At 41.8% G+C, this 24,237-nt stretch overlaps 1 protein-coding gene across 3 annotated transcripts in view; it reads right to left on the bottom strand.

The window, feature by feature from the left end:
- Positions 1 to 24,237, bottom strand: part of LOC116842090 (proto-oncogene tyrosine-protein kinase receptor Ret) — an 87,908-nt gene that overhangs the window by 51,886 nt on the left and 11,785 nt on the right. For all 3 annotated transcript variants that reach the window (XM_032810793.1, XM_032810792.1, XM_032810794.1), the window contains one exon: positions 23,909 to 24,135. In XM_032810793.1, coding sequence (XP_032666684.1) covers positions 23,909 to 23,978 — 70 coding nt within the window. In that variant the 5' untranslated portion in view covers positions 23,979 to 24,135. The remainder of the gene's footprint in view (positions 1 to 23,908; positions 24,136 to 24,237) is intronic.

The following is a 24,237-nucleotide window of genomic DNA, read 5'->3' as shown; positions in this document are numbered from 1 at the left end:
AGATGGAAGCGGTAGCTGGAATTGAGAATGGATGCAGAGGGCTGCAGCGCTTACGTCGGCAGAAGTCAACTAAGTAGTAAGTGCTCAATTTTAACGCTCACAGAGCGCACTTGTTTTGCATGCTTATCTGTAAGCCGCATTGACCTCTAACGATAGAAGTTAAGGTACGTGTTATCGCTCCCGATTTCGAGCATTCTCATAATTTAATATACGAATTTTGTCTAAAATGACTATCACTGTTAAATAATTATGTCTGTAATGACTATCATTGTAAAAACAAATGCTATCTGATTATTCTAGTCCGTAAATCGATCGGATATTAATATCGAAAAACTTCACACCTTGACTTGTATTGTTCTTGCACTTTCAAATTAATTAGGGGATCACGAGGAAAGTTTAAGTTCGACGAAATCTGCAGGATTAATGCGGAATCGACATTTTGACTCGGGTATAGAAATGTTCAATAGAACTACTTGGACATATGAATATTCATATAAATATTTCACCGATCGATTCATTGTAATTCCCTAATTATTTCGATAGGTACACGTTATTATTCGACATATGATATGCAAATAGTGCACACGTTAAAAGTTTAAAAGCAATATGAAGAATTTATATAATATGAAAGCGCGATATACATGAGAAGAAATATAAAAATTGTTGCTACTGCTTATACGCTTACATATTTAAAAATTTGCATTTTTATGCTTATAATTGTGTTTGACACGTTTATATGACCAAAGCAAAGTATTAAGTGGATATTCCGCTAAATCATTAGCAAGTCTATGAAGTTATCTCGTGTATCTTTATAAAGTTATCACGATGGTTTTACGAAAACATCAATTGATCACTGAAAACATGCGCGATCGCGTCGAAAGCCGCATCGACCAAATCCCGAACCTCCAAATCCCTTAACGGTCGCCCGAATGTGTTTACGTAACGTCACACAATGTTTTTTATGCTGGGACGAAATACGAGCGCGCGCCAGCTGTCAAATCTCGAGAAAACGTCACAGCTTTTCCGTGTCTCGCCAGAAGCACAAATACCAAATAAGACTGCGATGCGTTGCGAACGAATCGATCGTACCGCAATTAATTAATATGAATATTTAATTCTATTTAATTATATATTCAGTCGACGCCGCAAATTGATTCGTTTCCCGGTCGCGTGTCAATTAATTTATCGATACGAGGAAATTGCATTGCCCGGTGTTGCATGTAAATATTGATAGCAAATGTTGATAAGTACATATAGACTCTTGTGCAGAACGTCAAACGTAAAAAAGACTAATATTTGCCCGATGATAAATTGTCGGGAGTGGATAGATTAAAATTGAATAGATTAAAATCGAACTGCGTTCTCCGAACAATCTACTATTTAATACCTCTCTCTCTCTCTATCTCTCTCTCTCTCTCTCTGTTTGCATCGCTGCTTGCAGCTGTACCGTTTGTGCGTTCGAGGCGCGAATGGAAATATGCGTTCCAGATTCGGTGCCTGCATAGCTGACGACGCCACTCGTGCACTTTTCGCGTTCATTAAATCGCGTCGCTCATAGTTCGCGCCGTACAACAACGTGTCCTCTATCGAGTTTCCCAAATTAATTTATCGCTGCAGGTCACGCGTCGACGGAGCCCGGGCAATTTTCAGCCGCACTTCGTCAATGGCAAATATTCAAAGTGAGAGATTCAAAGTGGGAGATCTCATCTATGGCGGCAGAACGCATTTTATAGTTTTCCATCTTAACCGACCAAGGGTTGATTTTTGCAACTTGTTGCTACGCTAACAGTCAAATCGTATGCCTGTCTTTGTCTTTTCTTCAAACTGTTCAAAGATAGACATATGATTTAATTGTTGGTTAGCTTACCAAAAGGGTTGGGGAAATCGACCCTAAATCCCGCGTGCGGTCGCGTAACTAACCACCGCGTTTCCGCCGTGACGTCCGCTACGCGTTACGCTTAGGACACCGCGTAGGCGTCGTGAAACAAAACGAGAACGTCGTTCTCAGAATAACAGATGGAGACAATCGACGCCCTTTGAATTTTCCGACACTCGTTAACTCGAGCCCGGCATTAGCTCAGCCGTAATCCTCTCTGTATCCGCGAAATGACAAATTATATCGTAAATTCGAGGGAGAGAGCGCTGGGAAAAGTAAATTAAGCAAATCCCAAATATAGTCCTCCTATCGCGATGTACGCCTACCGAATCATCGATCCGAAGCGAGAATTCGAAGTTCTCACCCGAAATAATGAAAAAAGCAAGCTCGCGTTTCCTCTCTTGAATTAACGATTCAATGAAGACAAATCGGTAGATGCGAAGAGAGTAAATTTCGTGTAGGTACGTCGCTTCACCGAGTAATTTTATCCTCTCGCGCCGTTAGTAATCTGTTCTCTCGCAATAATCAATCTACGTTGGCACACATTAGAGGGGCCGTTAATATACTTCGCGATTAGAAATCTAAAGGCCTTAGTATAATTGTGATTGATCCGAACAAATTTTGTCCGCGTTTCTTTGAAGTGTATTTAACGTAAAAATACTAATTCTCAGATATGTACCTAATACTGAACATTTTTATTCTATCTTTATTTTAGTCTGTGAATACGAGTGTTTAAACTCTCAATGTAGACCACGTTGAATGTTTATTCCCTCTAACCATATAGTTTATTTCTTATACATTTTTCTCTGAAATATAAAAACACAGAATTTTTTAGAATCTAATTTTATATGACCCATCTTGCATATTTTATATTGAAACATCTATATTTAAAGACCAAAGCAATAAAAGTGTCCAGGATTAGATGCGAATCCGAGCATTGGTACTTTTATTTTGTTTACACTGAAAAAAATTCCTCAGTTACCAGAACAAAAGTTCACGTTTACTGTTTAATGATAGTTAGAGAAGCAGACCGAATAGTTACCACTGTAAATCAGTTTTCGTCACTTGTCATTTTAACAAGATACATGCATTGCCTAAAATACAAGTCACATTTGTTCTCATCTATTTGGGTCAAGCTAATCATATTCCCATTACAGAAGCGTTTTTGCTCAGAGCAGCAAATTGAAAGTAACAAATCATTAGTTCCTCACTACACGGGCATTTGCTGTTCCACATCAGCAGATCATTTGTTGCGAATATTTTGTTATAAATTAGCGAAACTTATTCTCTCAGTGTATATTTATTTATTCAAAACGAAGTGCGGCGGAGCTCCACCGAGGAAATTTTCGAGCAATTTTGGCTTGCCTGAAAGCTAGACGCGAAATCTCGCTCTCGCGGTTAGGTGAATCGCGACAGCGAGAGGCATTAATTCGCGGGTTTGGAGTTGCTATCCCCGAATGCAACTCGCAACGCTCTGTATATATATCTTTTAACGTGGATGACCCGGGCAGTTCGGAGAATTTCGTTTCCTGTCGCGGGGAGGTTCGTCCTCTTCGTGGTTATATCGAGGCGCGACGGATACGTCGCAAAGTGATGTTGACAGACGGCTGGCTAAGGGATAACGTATGCGCGCGCGCGACAGTTTTCTGTTTGTCCGGTATATATACGCGCGATAATACCGCGCGGATAGGACGCGCCTCGCGAAAATGACACGGTCAACAACGAAGTATACGGCCATGCTAATTTCGCCGACATCACGCTCGTGTCAACGCACCTATCGAGCCAGGATCGAGCGAACTTAATCAACCTCCCCCTCTGGCTCACGCGCGCGCGTGGCTGGTAATTGTATCGTAGGGATAGTCACGGAGAACGTTAGCCATTCATTAAGCGATTCGTTTTTCTCTCCTGGCCTCGCGCAGGGATTTCAATGGGCGCGAAGTGTTCTTTCACGGCTGTGAAAGGTTGTTTTTTCTCTCGAGTAATAACGTCGGGGAATACAACTCTCAAATGACGGTTTAATCCCTTCAGCGATACGCTCGGAAAAGATTTGTGGCAAAGTATTCAATTCCTTTTTATTCACTTAAATTATTGTATCTTTCTATTATATTCTTCTAACTTGTAGCAAGTGCAAGTTGCATATATTTTTTGTATTCTATTTTTCAAAGTTTTTCAAAGAAAATAATAATATTAAAAAAAGGAGATCTTATTAAAAAGAGAAAAAACTGGGAGTTATTACTAAAGAGGTAAAATGAAATTTTACTGCTCTGCGCGATTCGACGAATCGTGCAACGCTGCCTTTATACGTTTCCATATTTTGTGTCAGAGTCATATTTCTCTTACGCGTATATACGTTTGTACATTTTTATTAGGAGTGTGTCGGGACCGTTTCGTGTTTTCGATTTAATCCCGTTGACGTGCGGCGTCGCAAATCGTAGCTATCGGTGTAAGCGACGCGTTCCGCGTTCGATAATTGATATTTAGGGCGATCAACCGATAGAAAGCGCGACAAACATAGCCATTAAATATCGGCGATTCGGTATCAGCAATATTTTTTATTTATCGTCATCACGTGATGACGTGATCAAAATAAAACCTTTTTTCATTATTTCTTGTTTACCAGGGAAGGATTTCAGGAAAGAACGGGAATAAAATTCGGCAAGTTTTAATATTCAAGCGCGTAACTCTAACTGGCGAGATGTTCCCGTTATATCACGTGTCTAGCTGTCGTTTTAGCCTCAACTTCCGAAATTAAATATTCTCCGCTGAGTCGAATGTATATATGTGTGTGTGTGTGTGTGTGTGTGTATTTTACTTCACGATCCATTCTCCCTTTTTTACTCTACTGAAACGCAAACCACCTATGCCGTTTCTACGAACGCGCATTCTGCACTCGAGAGGTGCGAAGACTTTTTTCCCCACGGCTTCATAATTCATGACGGTCCTCGCGGGAACGAGCATCCGTGTTTACAAATGAGATTAATTCTCGTGGCTCCTCTCCGTCCGCACATCGAGATTTACATGTCTTTCGCCGCGCAGTAGTGCCAGTCGATCTTCGATCGGACGTACGCCGGAGTGCCAGCTCTTTTCCCATATCATTACATAAATAGTAGCAATTGTTTGCTATATACAGCTGCAGACATATGTGTGTGTGTGTATCTATATATATATGTGTGTGTGTGTGTGTATCTATATATATATGTGTGTGTGTGTGTGTGCGGCTTACCGCGGATTTTTCCAACACGCTAAATCCTCCGATCGGTAGAATCGAGATTCAATGCTTTGTAAATATGTCTTTCTCCCGTTCTCTAAGACGGTTACTATATTCCCACTAGCTAAAAGCTACTTGGCGTTGCTTTGTTATCACAAAGTATCAAGAGGTTGGCTGAGGCAATATTTTTCGCAACATTTGAAATGGGTCAAAAAGTGCACAATCAACTGAGATGAGAACGAATATTAACAGTATTAATAATAATTAGGATAAAGGGTCGGTTTGATGTGAAAGGCTAATTCGCTGCGTATAATAGGCCGTAAGAAACTGATCAAGTGCGTTAGATACTGTCAAACATTATTATTTTGCTACAGTATAAATTTAACTTCACGATAGACAACTACGAATGGCTCTCAGAGATGGCTCTTAGAGTTATCTCATTTTAGTTAGAGATAGCTAAAATTACGCGGTGTTGCTCAAGTTATTACAAAGTGTCAAGAGGATGAAATCAGGGGGAGGGAGTGGAGGAATCCAGGTTTCATGGTAGCCTATATTTTCCGCAGAGATTCTAGAGAGTAACTATATAAAATTTGGTCCAAATCAGTCGAAGGATTTAGAAGTGTATAGGAAACAGATGGGCATATACAGATGGGCAGACAGACATTTTATATATATATATATATATATTCTATATATATGTTCTTCGCAATATGTTGAATCTTTCCACTGAAAATAGCGGAATTTCGCGACTGTTATTTGACCATTCATTGTGCTTCTATCACGATCGCGCGAATTAATTCCCGCCATTAGGACACGATGACTTTGATCTGATATTATATTCGCAGCTCCAATTTTCGTGTCAATTTAATAGATTGGTTTTCGTACAATCAACTGATTCATTCCGCTCGGATTCCACAATTAAATTTGTAATGCGAATTCTGAAACGGTTATACTACTGTTCTGCTTGTTACTATTCGGCACTGCTACTATTATTTAGAGACGCTACGAAGTTATCATGGGACGTGTTACTATTACTTTTAGCGCGATGTTACCTATTTGTTACGTGTAGTTTAACCTAGATCGGGGAAACTTTGTTCAGCGTGTATGGGTCACTCCGAAGTGTTGTCGTGTGTTTTTTAATCACCCTGTATGGTGTCGGCCACGACATACACGACTCGCTGTGTCACGTAGCGCGAAAATGGATGATTTCCGTTGGGAAAACCACGCAATAAGGAAAGCACAACAGCGAGAACGTCGAAGAAGCCTAACGAAGAAATTAATGGTCTATTATGAGACGTGCGCGACAGCCGTGAACATTCGAGGCTTAACCGGGTTTAGCGCGCAAGGTATCCTCGAAAATAGAGCCCGCGGACGAGCCCCGGATGGAGAACGATCGGAATAGCACGCAACCCTACGACCGTTTCACCCTTTACACGTCTGATGTAATTACGAACATTTTTCCCGTCCGATTCTCATCACCCCGATCTGAAATTAATTATAATCGTAGGTCTTCATTATTTTATTTCTTGGAATTAATTAGAAAGATATACTCGTCGTAACACCGAAAAATATATACTGCAATTCTAGACAAAATCGTAAAACTCGTAACTTGCACTGAAAAATTGATATTCTTGTTCTTAGAAAAATCCTCTAAAATAGGCACCAAGTGTAAAATATTACAAACATAAGATTTATTCTTCTTGTTTTGAGAGAAAATTCTCTGCATAGAGACAAGAGTTTCTCAAGAGAAATAAATCTTATATTTAGAATATTTTATACTTGGTGCCTATTTTAGAGGATTTTTCTAAAAACAAGAATATTAATTTTTCAGTATGTTCTTGTAAGACTTGTAATAAGAACTTATGAATAGATCTGCAATTCTGTGTGGATCGTATGTCATATGATAACTCGTAAATATCTATGATTTTCTTTTTTTTGTAAGCTACGACTTTACAATTTTATGATTTACTCGTATATTTATTTAGAATTGCAGCAATAATCTCCTCTTATGGATGTATAAGAAAATTCTGGTAAAAATGAGATTATATATTTTTTTGAGTAAGAGATTTCTTTTAAGCAGACTTGGACAATATTTTCTTGTCTGTCCTTTTTCCGCCGTGATGCATTAATTGCTTATTTGAATATTGCCTATATAAACTAGCGACTAGTCTGGGAAAACTCGATCGGTCGCCTCGTGACTTACTTGTCGCGTCTAAATTTATCAACTTATTCACTAGTCCGCGACGTAGCACTCAAGGTAAAGACGTCTGCGGCCGATTAAATGTCAAATGTTACGAGACAGTAAAGGTTACCGTATTTTCGCCGATGAATACGATCAGTACGTGAGTTTGAGCGCGACAAAATGCGGCTCGTCGAGCCGCCGCGATCTGCATCTTTCTTAACAGCAAACTTGCCGGCTGGAAGACTTAGACTCGAGAGTAAACATGACTTGATTATTTTCCGCATCGGGAAATTTTACGACGGGATATTTACTGCCTGGCGATACGTCTACCGAGCTCTCGCCAGAGAACTTTATCCTCCGGCAAGATGTATATATATATACCGTATATACCATCTTATATTACCGTACCTCACACGTGATATATTAGCGTATATGTAACAGCGCATATTTCATAAACTTTAGTGTATAATAAGAATGTCGAGATATTTACTGAATAATCTTGAATAGCGTTTGAACACGAGCAGTCCCGCATATAAGATAGTCGGACATTATAACAGAGTCAATGCTTGGTCGATTTATGGCGTCATTTATGGTAATCATTAACCAAGAATTCATTATTCAGTTGTGGGCCACTTCCGGCAAACGGTTAAGCATCCACTCGCGATGTGGTTTATAATGTTTCGAAGTAATTTTTACGGTGATATTATCGGCGGGATCTATCCAAGTGAGATAAATACCATTATACGGTTGAAGATTTCTCCGTCTCGGAACAATGGACTAAATCATAATAAGTCTCTCTATATATTTCTCCATTTCCATTTCTCGGTAACAAATTGAACGTGAAGCAATCGCTATTCTCTTGAGAATTTCGCGCTGCGCACGTTTGTACACACCGCGTGTGTTCTTATCATGACGCATGTTTATGTGTATTATTACGGTAGGTGTTTCCGATAATTCGAGTTCAACTTAATACGAATTAGTTTTAAAATTAATTAAAATAAATTAAATTAAAAATTAGAAGCACTAAATTAAATTATGAAAAAGTATCATGTATTTGTGAAATATTCCAAAGCAGAAACCTATTATTCTAATCTATTATTAACCAAGATATTCTGTTTAGATTGTGTTGCTAATTTTCTAACATATGTTAGAAAATTTCTCTATAATGCTCCTATTAGCTTCTAATTTCTCTATAATGTAATAACTCATTGTTTTGTAATATTATTGTTACATATTTTACGAAACTATATTACCTGATATTGTTAATTTTTATACGTGTACTATTCGCTACGCTACCCTAACTCTACTCTACTGTACTCGATTTATCGAATAGCATTAAGTTGTCATGAATAATGAAGATACTAGATGATTGTGCCTATCATATCTTCGGCCCTAATAAAACTAACTCATACTAAGTTGAACTTGAATTATCGTAAACAATATGTGGTAGACGCGATATATCGTCATATAGATATATCAGAATATATCTAGATGAAAAAATAAAGTATCGAAAATTTGAATTTGTAAAGTACAAAGTTTCGCGTGTACTTTGTTCAGAAAACTTCGCACAGAGATTTTCACATTTTGTCCAAATGACAAACGCGCGATTTTGATAGATTCTCTTTCGACTGATGTACGATTGTGAGTGAGCAGTTAATAATTAATTGTCTCTGTTGAATCCTGTTATCACATATTTGAATGCAAACCAATGTTGAGCCAATATTAGCTGTTAACATCGGATAAATATTGACAACGCATATTGATATGTAACAATGACTTTATATAGGATCAATCGTAAAATCCTGTAGAGACTGCTCCGTTCATCAAATCTCGCGAACTAAACACGAAATTTTTACGCATTGTCCGCAAAATTTTTACGAACTATTGACAGCTGAAGGGGAAACAACATTTTACAGCGTGCATTTTTTTTCGATATTCGCCATCGTGCAAATTACTTTTACGTGAAAATAATTCAAACGTCGCGTCTACTATTGACGACAAAAATTAATTTTCTTCTTTTCTATCATATACGTACGGAAAAATGCAAAGTATGCAACAGGCACTTGTTGACAGTGTACTTTCAACCGGTAAAACAAATGGAATATACCGTGACGATATGCTTGGTTACGAAACGGTTTGCGCACTTTTTGTCGAATATAGTTGCAGCGCTTAAAGTTGTCACAATTGCAAGTCACTGTTGACTGTCCATTAAACATATTGTCGCGTTATTTTGTTTAATAAAATATACAAGAGTTACTTAAATGTATATAATGTTCCTTTACTTTTGAAATAAATTCTTTTCTATAAATTTATATTGTCGTATTATGTATTTCGACTTACATACTATGTTACTTCGACTTATATCATAATCGATTATTGCACATCAACAATGGCTCTTAATCGCGACAACTTGAGGCGCTGCCTCAATTCATTTCAATTCATTTGATCAAAATGTATCTAATTTCACATATTTTAATTGAGTTTTATTTTTTATAATTTTTTGGATAAAAATGATTTGTTAGGTTTTTTACACAACCATTTATACATACCACTTTTAATTGAGGTTTTTATTAGGTCTTTTATAGAGGATTTTTGTTAGGTACAATTTACTCGTCTTTACGTATTTTACTTGGCGTATTTTTTACCTTTGCAAGGTTTTTTTGTTTTTATGATCTTTGTTTTGCGCACGATGTAACGTCTTAGTCGAAAGTAGCGTTCGCGGTCAACCAAGTCAATTAGCGATGAATGTCAACGGCGGGCCGACGTCAGTGACGTCGTAAGAGCGCACATCCCGTGTGCGTCACGTTTTTTCGGTATGTGGGTTACGGGGTGTGGCGGCGTGAACGCAGAACCACCCTCGATGTGTATGTGTGTGTGTGTGTGGGACTGCCGACGCGTGGGGGCGAACTTTTACCTACATACGTGTCTTTGACTTCTTTCCGCGGGACGTCGGATTAAATTACAACGCGTGGCAACGAATCGCGCCCGCGAACGTTCGTGTCGAGGCGAGTCCCTCGATTACATTATCGCGGTCCCATTACATCTCGTTAATAATACGCGTGTTCATTATGAGCAGCGCAAACAGCGCTCACTTGGAGTCACGTAATCGCCGCCGTTGTGTGCACGCTCGGGCGTGTTTTCAGCCGACACCGCTGCCGGCGGGTTTCCGCAAAATGTTCCATCGTTCCGATAGAAGCTTCCGCGCGCGTTGTAAGCTCTGATAACGCGTAGTAATGATATCGTAAAAATACTTGCAAGAGAGAAGAAGAACTTTCAAACGCAGGAGAGAAGAAGAAGAAAAGAGAAAGAGAGAGAACGATACTGTAAAAAGCTTTACGTGTCCGTAATGGCGACGAGAAGAATGTGCCGGACCGCCCAATGTTCGCACGTCACGACACGGTGTCGACACGAGAGAGGAAGGCGGTGATACGATGATTGCCGGTGAACTGCGGGAATCGTTAATTCGCGGATGCGCTCAGTCGCAGATCAAAGATGTCCCCGCGAGTTAGCGGAGTTAGTGGCGGCTGCTTAGAGCGATGTGTAATTTTGCGTTTACCGTCCGGTAACTTTGCAGATATCGATTCGCACGATGCGGTCTCGAGTTCTATACTCGTCGGATTATACCGCGGAAATAATACACGAAGTTCAGATGCTCCCAATTACGGTCGAGTGGAGTAATCGAGATCTGCGGGTAAATAGGACAACGCCGTAATCGAGTTAATAGTTCTAAAATCGGTGTATCGCAATAATTGATTCTTATGGAAGCCAGATTTTGAGGATAAGTCATATTTCGAGTCGAGCGAGTACTCGCGCCGCATTTCTAGCACGAGAAACAGATATATCCGTTTATTTCGCCTGGCCATTATCACGAAAGTGGGTAATCGCGATTTCTTCACCTAAAAAGATATAATTTCATCTTTAGCAAAATCCTCTGAATCCTAGAGGATTTTACTCTCATTCATGGCCTCTTAAAGGATGTTTCTCCTAAAACCAAAATATTCTAAGCACTATATTCTTAAAGTTAGAGGAATTTCCTCTTTTATCTACAGTGCGATCTTATTTTTAATAAGAGTTTCTTTTAGTAAAGGAGCATTCTTACCTCAAATAAACACATTTCTTTTGATAAAAAAGAAAAAAAAAATTGGAATAAAATATCAAATATTTTTGATAAAAAAGAAAAAAAAAATTGGAATAAAATATCTTTTACGTTTCCGATTAATAATCCACTTCATTAGAAAAGAAATGCTCTTTCGGTAAAAATTTTCGCTTGAAGTATGGAATTATAGGAAATAATAATTAGAATTTTTTGGGTATTTTACTAAAAAATTTATCAAATCACAGAAATGATGTATTTTTGATTCGTTTCCTTTTAACGTCGCTCTGAAAAGAAATTTAGTGATATAGACATATTTTTCAAATCTTCTAATAATACAACCCCGATAGATCGATGTATGATGAAAATTTACCTTGAACAATGTGTCATAATAAGTGTAATATGAAAACGTAAGCATAACTTTCAGAAAATTTGTTGCTGCATCAATCAGTTTACATTACTGTATATTGTGAATAATGAATTCAATACACACGATGTATTTACTTCATGTGTGTAAATGTAATTGAAGGAACTGCGTAAAGTCTCCATCATCGATTGTTTCACATCTCACGTGATGAATTAGGAAAGTCTATTTGGAAAATAAGTTAAATTTTCCGACAGCGATTGTCAAATCTGCCATCGGCGCGCTCATATTGTGTCTCGTTGTTTGCCTCATATTTCCGTCCTTATTTGCGCACAATTACACGCGCCATTAGCGCGTTGCCATTACTGAATAATGCAAACGGCGAAGTCAGAAGTTCGTTCGGTAATTAAGATGCACATAAGACTGCTTCTGGATGCGTAACCACGAATTATACAGCGTGTTATACGGCAATCGTGCCTCTCGCTTGACACACCGATATGTGTCTCCATTGTATTGCATGTGCGGCACCCGCCTTCATTATCGGAGAAGCTCTATTAAATTGACGAATGTTGTCTTTGTGCCGCGACACCGCGACGCGCATTAATAGGGGGAAACGTCCAGTAGTCGGCACTCTACCTGTTTTCGATACTCTTGCGCGGGTGTTGTCGACTATGAGGGTGTATGTGGGGATTTAAAAGAAAAATAAACAAATAAACAAATAACAAACAACAATTGATAACTAACTAATAAATAATTAACAAATCCGCGCACACACCTTATGTATGATATTTAATCCTCGGTTGTCACCCAGGGTTCAGTGGATCCTGATTTTTTTTCTTCGTTCGGTAACTCGGTAATAAAATTTTCAGCTCAAAATATTAAAAATAAAAAAATTATGATTTTTTTCATGAAATATAAAAAATCGCTGAAACTGGTAATTTCACGAACTCTTTTTATATATTTGAGCTTCTTGATACAAGTAATATATTCTACAAATATTGAAGTTTCTTTCATATTTTTTTGGTGCCATTATGTCTATTTACTTGAGAGCAGTGGCACTTTGAAATTTGGTACATGGTCCATCAAACTCTGTGTGACAAGTTTGTTACGGGGCGCATGTGTGACAACCGAGGGTTAATGAGATCTGAGCGAGGATGCCGAAAACTGATGAGTGTTGTAACGTGAGTGCCGAGCGTACTAGGCGTTTTCCTCTATTATTTCCCGTTTACCTCTCTGGGCTGTGTTCCAAAACTCCACTCGATGGATAAAGTAGCATTTAATTGATCAATTGAAACAAAGAAAAGTGAGATCATGATTAGTTAATTGAATGTTACTCTACTCATCGAGTAGGATTTTGGAATGCAGTTCTGCGGGTGCACGAGTTTCTCTTTTGAGAGAAAAAGAGAGCTGTGCGTTTGCACGACGGATAGATAGAAATCGATGTTCGCAGTCGTGCGTATAGTGTTGACGAGTATTTTAATATCATAAGCGCGTATATATGTCATACACGTCGCGGCACGAGAGAGAGAGATTAGCGCTCGCGATTACGTTTAATGGACGCGCACTCATACGCGACCATCTCCTTTCGTGTGGGCAGTATAGTTTTACGCGTTTCGTGAAATGTCACGGGAAGGCCGGCCAGGCGCCACAGTTCTCCCTCGGAACGCGTTACACTCCGTTGCGCTTCTTTACACAGCTACTTTACACTGCGCGATCTCTTTATCATTGTGTGTCGGTCAACCGTTATATGCACCGCCTTATGCAACGAAGCTGTCGTTAGCCGTGCACGTGCGCGCGATTCGGAGTAGTGCTATGAAATTATAATAATATCCTTGTCGGACTAGGACTCGTGCGCTCTCTCTTTTTCTCTCTTTCTCTCTCTTTTGTTGAGGATTCGATAAGGAAGATTAGGAATACGCGGAAAAGCGAAGGACGACCCGGACGAGGTTAATGTCAGGGACTCGCATGCCTCGAACAACGGCCGGAGCTTTATTTTCTGCCATACATCAGCAATGTATAGATGCGTCTGTAAGTGTGTGTGGTTACGTTCGCACGTATACACAAGCAAATGCAGAGCGCACCGGTCGATACACGTGTGCAATGCGCGATGATTGGAGTAATAGACGGAAAATAATTATTTGGTTTATTGTCAAGTCCATCGTCAACTCTATCCCCTCTCATCGCGTCATTAAATTCGCGAAATATTATTCGGATGGTTCGCCGCGAGTGGTTTACGATGTAGGCACGAAAGAGCAACCCTTTGACGGTACTCTGTTTTGTTTCGCTTAAAGCTATATGGCGCTATATGCGTGCCAAGCGTTCGCTTTGGCGTTTTTGTAGCTGCGCGATAAATTCTCGAATTTCATTCTGACGCGAAGGCGTTTGATCTCGTTATATTCGCTCGGTTGAATCACTGTTGATCTCCTACGCAGCGGGAAACGAGCGTATCGCTATTGGAACGCTAAAAGAGATGTCAAAGCTCTCTGAAAACCGCGGAGAACACGTTCGTGACGCGCACGATTCTAGTCTACTTTCGCTCAAAAGCGTCATTTGTCGACATTTTCCCGTGGCGTTTGCACTGCGCGCGCGATGGAATTATTAATTTGATTAAATGTCCCTTCACGCATCACCCCTCGGAATTGTCGTTTTTACTTAGCGGATAATTAATTAAATTATCACACGCGCACTACCTAATGCGCGCGCGTTCTTTCGTATACAAACAGATAACGCGGAAACGAGCGGGAAGCAATCGCGTTCAACAAAAGCGTGGTTGCTCGAGAAAATCGCTGGCGATTTGTTCGCGCAAAACGTTGAGGCGGACTGCATTTTTCGGCGAGAAGGGACGCAATTTAGGGAACATACTCAGATGCACTTTCCTCAAGGACCTCGGGACCTCCTTTCGATGTTGTTGGCTATTAATTCTCTGGGAGAGAACAGTCGTCAGGCAATGATTCATAGAGAGTACTTGAGAACAGTCGAGAAACGGCGAAGCGAGCAAGCGATTTCGGGAGAATTTCGTGCTCACAGAAACTGTTTTGCTCGCATTCCGTTTACCGCACCGTGCTCGAAATCCTCGAGTGCACCACTATAGGTGATATCCTGGCCGTGATTGACCTTAATTGATTTTAAGTTAGTCACTTCTTCTATTGAACGCGATGCTTAAATGCATTTGTTAAATATGTAATTTCTCCCAAAAAATATAATCTTATTCTTGTGGTGGAATCTTTATGTACATAAAATAATATATTTATTTTTATACTAATATACAATTTTTCAAATAAAGAAATATACATTTTCTTGAAACCTTGGCTTCTGATGAAAGCAATTGTTTATTTTATTTAAATAAAAAAATTTAGAAGTAAGTATATTATTAGAGAGTATCCATAAGATAAATATTTTTTATTTTTCTGACATTTTTTCTCTTGGTGTATATATAAGAGGATTCCGTTAGAAATAAGATTGTATTTTTGGGTGTTTAACTATTGTATATTTAACTGTGAAATCTGAATCACGGGACGAGAGGGAGAGAGAATTAATACCCCGCCCGACAATTAACTGCAACTTTGTATTCGAGAGTTTCGCGAAACTTTACTCCTAGAAATGCACCGTTACCACTGGCACTACGTGTTTTTTTCGCGCGATAAGCTCCCCAATCTCTTCGAACGACTTGCAGGGTTTCATTAACGAGTCAAGCTGATTGTTGCGATTCTTTCTTATACGCGGCCAAACCGCGCGGGCGACCACCGAGAATCGACCTGCGCATAATGCATGCGCGCCCTTTGATTATGTTGCGACGGGGGTGAGGGTTGCTTTCAAGACCCGTCTTGATTAACGATTTCGGCGCGGCGGCACGCGATGTTTGATTTTGCCGCGCGACCTCTCTCGCACAGTAGCGACGGCGTGCGCGTTTATTCGTGATTGTTGTCGGCGAGTTGAGCGAGAGGATTTACAATTCAAAATTCCGACGCGCAGCAGAGGTGGGAGAGAGAAAGAGAGAGAGAAACTAGGGGGGGTCGCCTGTTATAATTCTTGCGAGCGCGCTTCGCATTTATGAAAAAATCAATAACTAACTTCGGGATAGAATAGCACTCTCGTAAAACGATACGACGCTGAAAGAGCGAGAGAAGGGGGAGGGAGAGAGAGAGAGAGAGACTCTTAGTTTTCGACCTTTCCACCTTCGTTGGCCAACTTATTTTTACGCGAGATGACATAAATTAACTTATGCCACCGGCACCGTGCGGTCACACGACGGAGTAGTCATAATAAATTTTTCAAGAAAACCCGCTCACGAAGGAGTTAACCCGCTCGCTTGTAACTAACGCTCCTCCTTTTGTGTCCGGTACCTGGCAACCGTAATTTTGCGGCGGAACGTATTGCCGACGAGTCCGAGTCCGTAACTCTGCCGGGGAAGAGACCGACCACCGAAACGTCGTACGTTTCGCATCGCCGCTTATTACGACGCATCATTAACAAGGGGTCTCGTCGTTCTCATTACTATTCATGGTGCACGATGACTGGGCGTTAACGTGAGAAGTGTCGAGTCGTCTCGTCGTGACGCGGCCGCGAGGATCAAAATTTTTATCTTCGCTGTAAAGTTCCGCTGATCGCCTATCATTGTCTCGTAAACGCGTAAGCCTGTCGTCGTGTCGTCGCATTTGCGACCGTTAAAAATGCGGATTCGTGCGAGAAAGGCCATCGTTGAGCCATCATTGAATCGTTTCGCGAACGTTTCGTCGAATTATCGCGACTCGTAACTCTGATCCCTCGCTTGACGTTCATGTCACGGAACTGTCGCAGAATTCTATCTAGGAAATAGCTGACTTAAGATAAAAGTACACAGGAAAAAAAGAGTATGGTTGGTTCGAAAAATACGAATATTTAAACTGTCAATATAGAATACTAGCTTGAATCACCCAGCGTTGCCAAGGTTATCATAAAGTATTGAGGGGATGAAATTTAGGAGGAAAGGATGGGATGTCATGGTAGCCTATATTTTCCGCAGGATTCCAGAGAGTATCTATGCAAAATTTGATGCAGAACGGTCAAAGGTTTTAGAAGTCTATAGGGAATATGTATGACAAACAGACATCCTATTGTATACATACAGATATACATTGAATATATACATATATTCTACGTTAAAGGTTGAAATATTCGTATAAAACGACCAAAGCAATGAGAATGTCCAGAGTGTTATTAGAGTCCAGGCATCGGTACTTTATCTGATTTTTCTTTTTAGCAAATGACGTCTCGCGATTTACGCTTCTGCCGCGCGCGTTCCATTTGTCCACTTTATTCTAAACTCGCCCGCCCGTCGTTTATAACGTTCATTAATTTCTCGCAGAAACAGCGACACGCGTGGGCGTTGCGTCGGATTAACATTTATTCGTGACGCTTCGTCGTCGTCGGCCGAACACGTGCAAATGTTTCGATTATCGATCCCGTCGGGGCGGCTCGCGGCTGTCTCGCGGTAGACCATGATCGGACATTAGGTGTGTATACGAACGTGTTTCTCGCGCCAATAGTGAGGCATTATTGGCGACGAGGTGATAAACGTCGCGACGGTCGCGCAACGAAAGGTTCCGCGACGATTTGTACTTATCGACCTTGCGCGCAGCGGGCTCTATCGATAACGTCATAAGGGGCCCTTTCAGGATCCCGTCAACAGTGGACTCTATTGTACCGGATTCGACGTCCTAGTTTCGCCGTGGGTATGTCGGGTGTTGCGATATTTAAGAATTCGTGAAAGCGAAGGCCGCCCGAAGAATGAAAGACCTCGTGAAATTACGGCCTCTGTTACCTCTGGCGGAATAACGCGCGCGCAAAACGCTAATATTTTCCCTCGCCAGACGACGGGATCGTTTATATCTTGTGTATATATGAATCTCTCATTTCTCACTCTGATGCTTTTCCGATTGCGGTAGCTCACGATGTGCACGATTCCCAATGTGCTACTTTGTGCGTCTGACGCGAAAAAATGCACGCTTCTACTCCCTCCGCAGCGCGTCATTAGCCCATGCGCATTTAACTTCCTGTCGTCCGGTGCGTTTTGGTATCGCGTGCTCATTAAATTACACGCTCGCGCACGGCAGTGAATCCTACTAATCTCGTAATTAAAACCTTACATGTAAATAAATAAATCATTAATTAACTGCTTATCATGATGTTACAACAGCAGATCCGAACAAATATTCGGTTAAAATTTGAAAATAGCGCAGGTCTGTCCACAGATTTTCATATTATTGCGCTACTATCGAGTAGCTGACGCTTGCCTACTTCTCTGGGACAGAAATGTGTTCAAAAATATTGATTTTCAATAAAATTATATGGTAGTTCCATGTTGCCCGAGTGCGACAGACCTAAATTGTATGACCCAAAAAATATGATTCTACGCGAATGATTAATTAAATAATCAATATGTGTGTGTGTGTGACGTTGCGTCTCAGTGATCCTTTACAATTCAAGTCGCGATTGAGATTATCCGTTACTTGAGTCACTTGAGATTACCAGTAGTTTTTCGGGAAAACAGTGGCCCGACAGCGATGAACGCCGTGGAGAAGATGCGAACCGCGTGGTGGTTCCGCGGTGACCTCGACGCGAGCGAAAAAGTGGCCGAGGTCGCGCGGTGTTACTGAATGGCGTATCTTCCATATCGAAACTCGCTATGCCTTCGTTGGCGAAATCGATGCCGAATTTCGTTGGCCAGCCAGCCAGCCGGCGAACGCGGTAGCGTGACGCGAGCAATAAACCGGCGCGGAGCAGGAGCGCTCCGCAGAACGCCGCGTGGGTTGTGGGGGTGGAAGCAACCCCCGCAGCAACGCGCCCTCGTCGTATCCTTCCCCTGCGTTAATGCGTCGGGGTCGCGACGCAAGAAAAGGAGCAAAAAACCGCATCCGGGCGGACCGTCGATACCAGGCGAGTCGAGAAGGACGATACCGTCGTCCATGCTACGATAACGCGAACGGCACAGCGTCTCCGTGCCTTTCGTTATCTTCGGGATTGGACGGCGCAAAATTGCCTCCTTTTATCCCGCGTCGCGTGCAATCGAGCACTTTTCTTCTGTTGTGCTCGCGACGCGCTTAGTGGGTACTTGAGATACGCCGAACTCGCTTCGACTATAACGTCGACTATGACTGACGTCATAGTTTAAGTAAACGATGACGATGGTGATGGTAGCTCCACTGGCTCCAAGGTCGCGTGGCTTTTGACGGTTCTCATAAAAAAGAAAGAAACTCGCTTCGCAACTCGCGACATTACCATTTATCTAAACGCCGTTGCGTCGGAACGACCTTTGAAATGTAGCCTTGTCCTACGGCGAATTAATCGCGATGTACCGCGCGAGCTGTACACCGAGAACACCCCGTGCGGCTCGGATCTTGTCGCGCTCGTGACGTCGTATTGGCTAGAATCGTCGGCAGAAAATACACCTGTACGCGGAAGGGTGGTATCGATTCTCTCGCGGTTCATCGCCGCCACGTGAGAATGTCGGTCCGGTTGGCACGCGACATCGCGATCGTTGCATGGTCAAGCGCGAATGTCACCGGTACAACCTTCGCGTGGCCGGCTTGAACAAGTTACGGCCGGTCCGTCAATGTCGTTCAAAGAATTCGAAAGGATCAGAGGAGAAAACGAGTAAGCTAATTCGACGTTATGCTACCTCGCACAGTTCATTTTTTCATTTGTCTGTACGCAAGTACGCAAAAATTGATGGAACGCAATTAATTCGATGGTAGTCTTTACCGAAAGAGGAAATTTCAATCTTTGAGTAAGGATAGGGGAAAACTCTATTATAAGCCGGGAACTCTCTCTCTCTTTTTCTCTCTCTCTTTCTTATAGATGTACAGCTTCAAAGTCGAAGCACGGATCAGTTAGTGATCCATAGTGACCAGGAAGGGTTAATTTAGGGCCGATTTTTTCAATCTCTTGGTAAACTAATTAACAATTAGATCATATATCTTTCTAATTTGAACAAAAACAAAGACTGACATATGATTTAACTGTTGCTTGGTTCCCAGAGGTTGGAAAAATCGATTAAAAATAATTCTTAAATTCACTTATAATCGATTAAATTCCATCACTTCATTTCCTCTCGTTGGCTTCTCTCCAAGTCAGTACTTTCTCCTAGATCATGGACAGTTTCCCAGATCTTATTTAATAGCGCGTACGCAGAGCTAAGCTCGTTATTGTAGCGCGATTATTTTTAGTTCTTTCTTAATTGATCAGATTTACCATCAATCGAATTCTCGATTTCGCGGTTTCCTCTCGTTGGGCTTTCGAGGCCAGTGATTTTTTCAAAGTCTTATGCGACTTCGTAAGCCTCGGATACCACGGAGTTCCCGCGGGGCGCCTCGAAGGGCAAACCGACCCCGACGACGGTTGCACCTGGAGTCGCGTTCCGCGAAGGCGCTATCGCAGCCCCTCTATCAATGCACCCTTGCCCGAGACCCTCTTTCGCGGCTCGTGTGCGGCCGTTCGCGCGAGATCGATAATAATACCGGCAAGGGTGCGTGAGAAATCGAGCGGCGCCCGGTTCCGCAACTTCGCACTCCGCGCGTAGCAGCACCCTCGCGAGCCGCCTGCCCCGTTCGCGAAATTCGCGCGTTGACTCGCCTGACGTGCACGCTTCGCGAGAATTATATTTCGTAAACAGACGGGTGTAAGAATCGGATTAAAGCCAGCTACACAGAGCGTATATTCTCGATGCAAATAGGGAGGTAAAGTGGGGTGCGGGGACGGAGGGGCCAATTTAACGCCGACCTGCTAAGCTCACAACTAAATGCAAGTTCCCGTTGGCGCGTCCCGTTGGCAATGTCACCGTAATTTCGTAGCTTGATGCACGCCTTGTAATTTTATATGACGTTATTATACAGGATGAGTTTAACTATTGCCACCTGGAATATCTTGGGAGCAAAAAACATAACTGATCTTCGCGGATCTTCGAAGTTACTTTACTTGGAAGAAAAGGTCTTGTGGTGGCAACGCTTTTTTCTAAGCAGAGTAACCCGGAAAATCTCTCTGAGAAGGTCAACTGTGTTTTTTGCCTTGGAAATGTTCCAGATGCCTACTCAACCTGTATACCACAATTCACGCAACTATAGCGTTCTAATTGTAATCTCGTGGCTGCAACGCTGTATAATTGTATAAGGCCGTAATTAACAGTGTTAGAATTGCATAGATACGATCGCAACGCTACGTTACGTATTAGGTGGTAAACTTAGTTCCTGCGGCTCACAGTTAGATGATGTTAGTTATAGGTGTAATTTGACATCTGAAACTGGCTGCATTTTAGAGGTTAGACATTTGTCAATAAAATTCAGTGCGAAGAGATTCATTTAAGCGAGCAGTGCTATTTTTTTTTTTGATTAAATATGGAACGTGATAAGTTGTTTTTTCGACATGTGCTGCTTCATTACTTTGACTTGAAAAAAACTGCAGCTGCAGCTCATAAATTGCTTTTCGAAGCTTATGGCAATTATGCTCCATCGGAAAGAACATGCCAAGTATAGTTTCAGCGATTTAAGAGTGGTGATTTTGATGTCAATGATAAAGAACGCTCAGGCCAACCGAAAAAGTTTGAAGACACCGATTTGCAGGCATTATTGGACGAAAACTCTACTCAAACGCTCCAAGAATTGTCTGCAGCATTAAATGTTACTCCGATGGCTGTTTCCAAACGTCTACATGCAATGGGAAAAATTCAAAAGGAGGGAAAATGGGTACCACACGAATTAACCGCAAATGCCATTGCGAATCGCTTAAACATCTCTATTTCTCTGCTCGCCAGGCAGAAAAAGAAGAGTTTTTTGTGGCGCATAGTGACTGGCGATGAAAAATGGATATACTTCGATAATCCTAAACGAAGAAAATCATGGGTAGACCCTGGCCAACCATCGACATCCACACCAAAGAGAAATATTCATGGCCACAAAGCAATGCTTTGCATTTGGTGGGATATGCACGGCGTCGTTTATTATGAGCTACTCAGACCGAACGAAAGTATCACGGGGGATCGATATCAATCACAATTAAACCGTCTGAATGAAGCATTGTTGGAAAAAAGGCCAGCAGTAGCCAGCAATCGACGTAAAGTCATGCTTTTGCACGACAACGCTCGACCACACGTTGCCAAAGCCGTCAAAGAAACACTGATGCAGCTCGAGTGGGAAGTTCTCCCGCACCCAGCGTATTCACCAGACTTAGCTCCTTCGGACTATTACTTGTTCCGGTCGATGCAGCACGGCTTGGTGGATACACACTTCAGAAATTACGAGGATGTGCGAAAATGGATCGACGAATGGATTGCATCAAAAGACCAATCGTTCTATCGTCGCGGAATCTACGCGTTGCCCGAAAGATGGGAAAAATGTATAGCTAGCGAGGGAAAATACTTCGATTAATGTATTTTTTGCTTTTGATGTCGAAATAAATGAGTTTTTAAACAAAAAAACCACAGGAACTAAGTTTACCACCTAATATGTTACGTCGGCCACAACGTTACGACCGCAAGAAAGATCGCGAAATAGATTCACGTAGGCTCGCGTATGTCCCGCCGCCGCCTCCACCGCGCCGACATTTACCAGCGGCACGAGCCAAGGATAATTGGATGAGTGCGGCGAAGGTGGAGGTGGTAGTTGTGGAGGCATCGATGCATTAGGAAAACGCGGCGCATCTGCCACACGGAGAATTACGCGCCCAGTGTAAAGGTTAATCCCTTAGCCACCCTCTCAATTCCCGCTCTCCGGCAATTAGGGAACGGTGTAATAGGGTGACCCCAGGTCAACCCCGTTGTCGCGCACGCAGACTCGATTATTCGAGCGACAATCGCTGCCGTGAACCAAGTTGGATTATCGGCCATCTCTATGAGACTTTCGACTGTGTCGCACGTTGCGAAACCCAAAATCGGATGAATTATCACCGCCGCGACATCAAGCTGTCGCGTGCGAACGGATGAATTTCTTACGCGGCCGAAATTGGACTCGTCAAGATGATTTGTCGTCGGTATATCGATCGAGATAGCTCCCCTGAAAAATTCATCGCCCAAAGTTCTGCGGTGCTCGCAATTAACGAGGGAGTGTATGTATGTGTGTGTGTTACGCTTAGCGAGATTCGATAATGGCGCGGCCGCGCTTATTACTTTCGACGCGTCAGCCGTTTAATACGACGTCAACAACAAATACTGCGCCGCGATGTTTTCGGCGTGGAACTGCAAATGAGACGTTTAAACGCGGCGATTTAGCATACAATAGCCGCGCTGGGTTAATTAATTAATCATGGATTTGGTGCGGCTTAAGTAATTCGGTTAGGACGTCGTGACGCGTGAATGCGCTTGCGATACAGTCTATCATCATCATCGATGTTACCAACGTTGTCTCAAATTGCGATATTATACCCGCGAAATATTGGCGAGTCACGTCAACGGTAATAAAATAACGAGAATGACATAGAATAAAAATACCGATGCCCAAACACTAATAACATTGGCATCTAACTCTGGACATTGTTTTGGTCTTTAAATACGAATATTTAAACTTTTCATATCGAATATTAGCTTGAATTATCGAGTGTTGTTCGAGTTTCTAGAATATCTAAACTTAAATTATCACAAAGTTTTATTAGAGGGAAATCGGCGAGTGGAATGCATTTAGATTTCATGAAGCCTAGATTTTCCGCAGGATCTAGAAAGTCACTATGTAAAACTTGGTTAAGATCGGTCAAAAGGTTTACTAGTTAATAGACCACACATACAGACATTCTCTTTTATATATACATATGTATTCTCTACGTTAAAAACTTAAATATTCGTCTTTAAAAACCAAAAATGTCAAAATTCGTCTTTAAAAATAAAAATGTGCAGAGTTAAGTAGCGGTGTTATTAGAGTCCAGTCATTGGTGCTTTTTACCTCAACCTATGATCAAATTATTTACGTTCAGCGCGTACGTTTGAAATGTAGAACGAAAAATAATTCGACGTGTGACCTATTTTAAACGGTAAAATCCTCCTATGAGGATTTTCTCGTGAGAGGAAAATCTTTCATAGAATAATTCTAATTAGCAGTCGCAGCAAAAAACTACGATTAAGCTCTCACAGGTCTCATGGTCTCTTCACGTTAAATTGTTTCTCTACGAAGAGCCTTTACATATATTTGACTAATCAGGTTACTTTCTCGAAATATTTTTGCACATACCCAAGACCGGTATCCTTGTCGCAATTAGCCAGGATAACAGGAAGGCCGCGAACGATCCGGCGGTCTGCATGGCTGCGTGCGTTGGTCGATTGGTCGATTGGTCGAGTAAATCACTGCGACATTGCGGTCACTGCAACTCGAGATTGCACACGGGCTCGCCGTGTAAGAAGTTTTCACCGCGTTGCGCACCGCGAAAGCGTACCGCCGCGTCTCTCACATGCGTCCTTCTGTCGAATGGAAAGAAATATCGAGATTTCAGTCCACGTTTTCAACTTCAGCAAAATGTGTGACTCGTGTTGAAAGCTCGACTCGGCGCGGATGGGGCGTGC

Source organism: Odontomachus brunneus, unplaced genomic scaffold (genome assembly GCF_010583005.1).
Source record: "Odontomachus brunneus isolate Ranch 3 - 2012 unplaced genomic scaffold, Obru_v1 Obru_scaffold_021, whole genome shotgun sequence".
Taxonomy (NCBI): domain Eukaryota; kingdom Metazoa; phylum Arthropoda; class Insecta; order Hymenoptera; family Formicidae; genus Odontomachus; species Odontomachus brunneus.
This window is presented reverse-complemented; position numbering and strand designations above follow the sequence as displayed.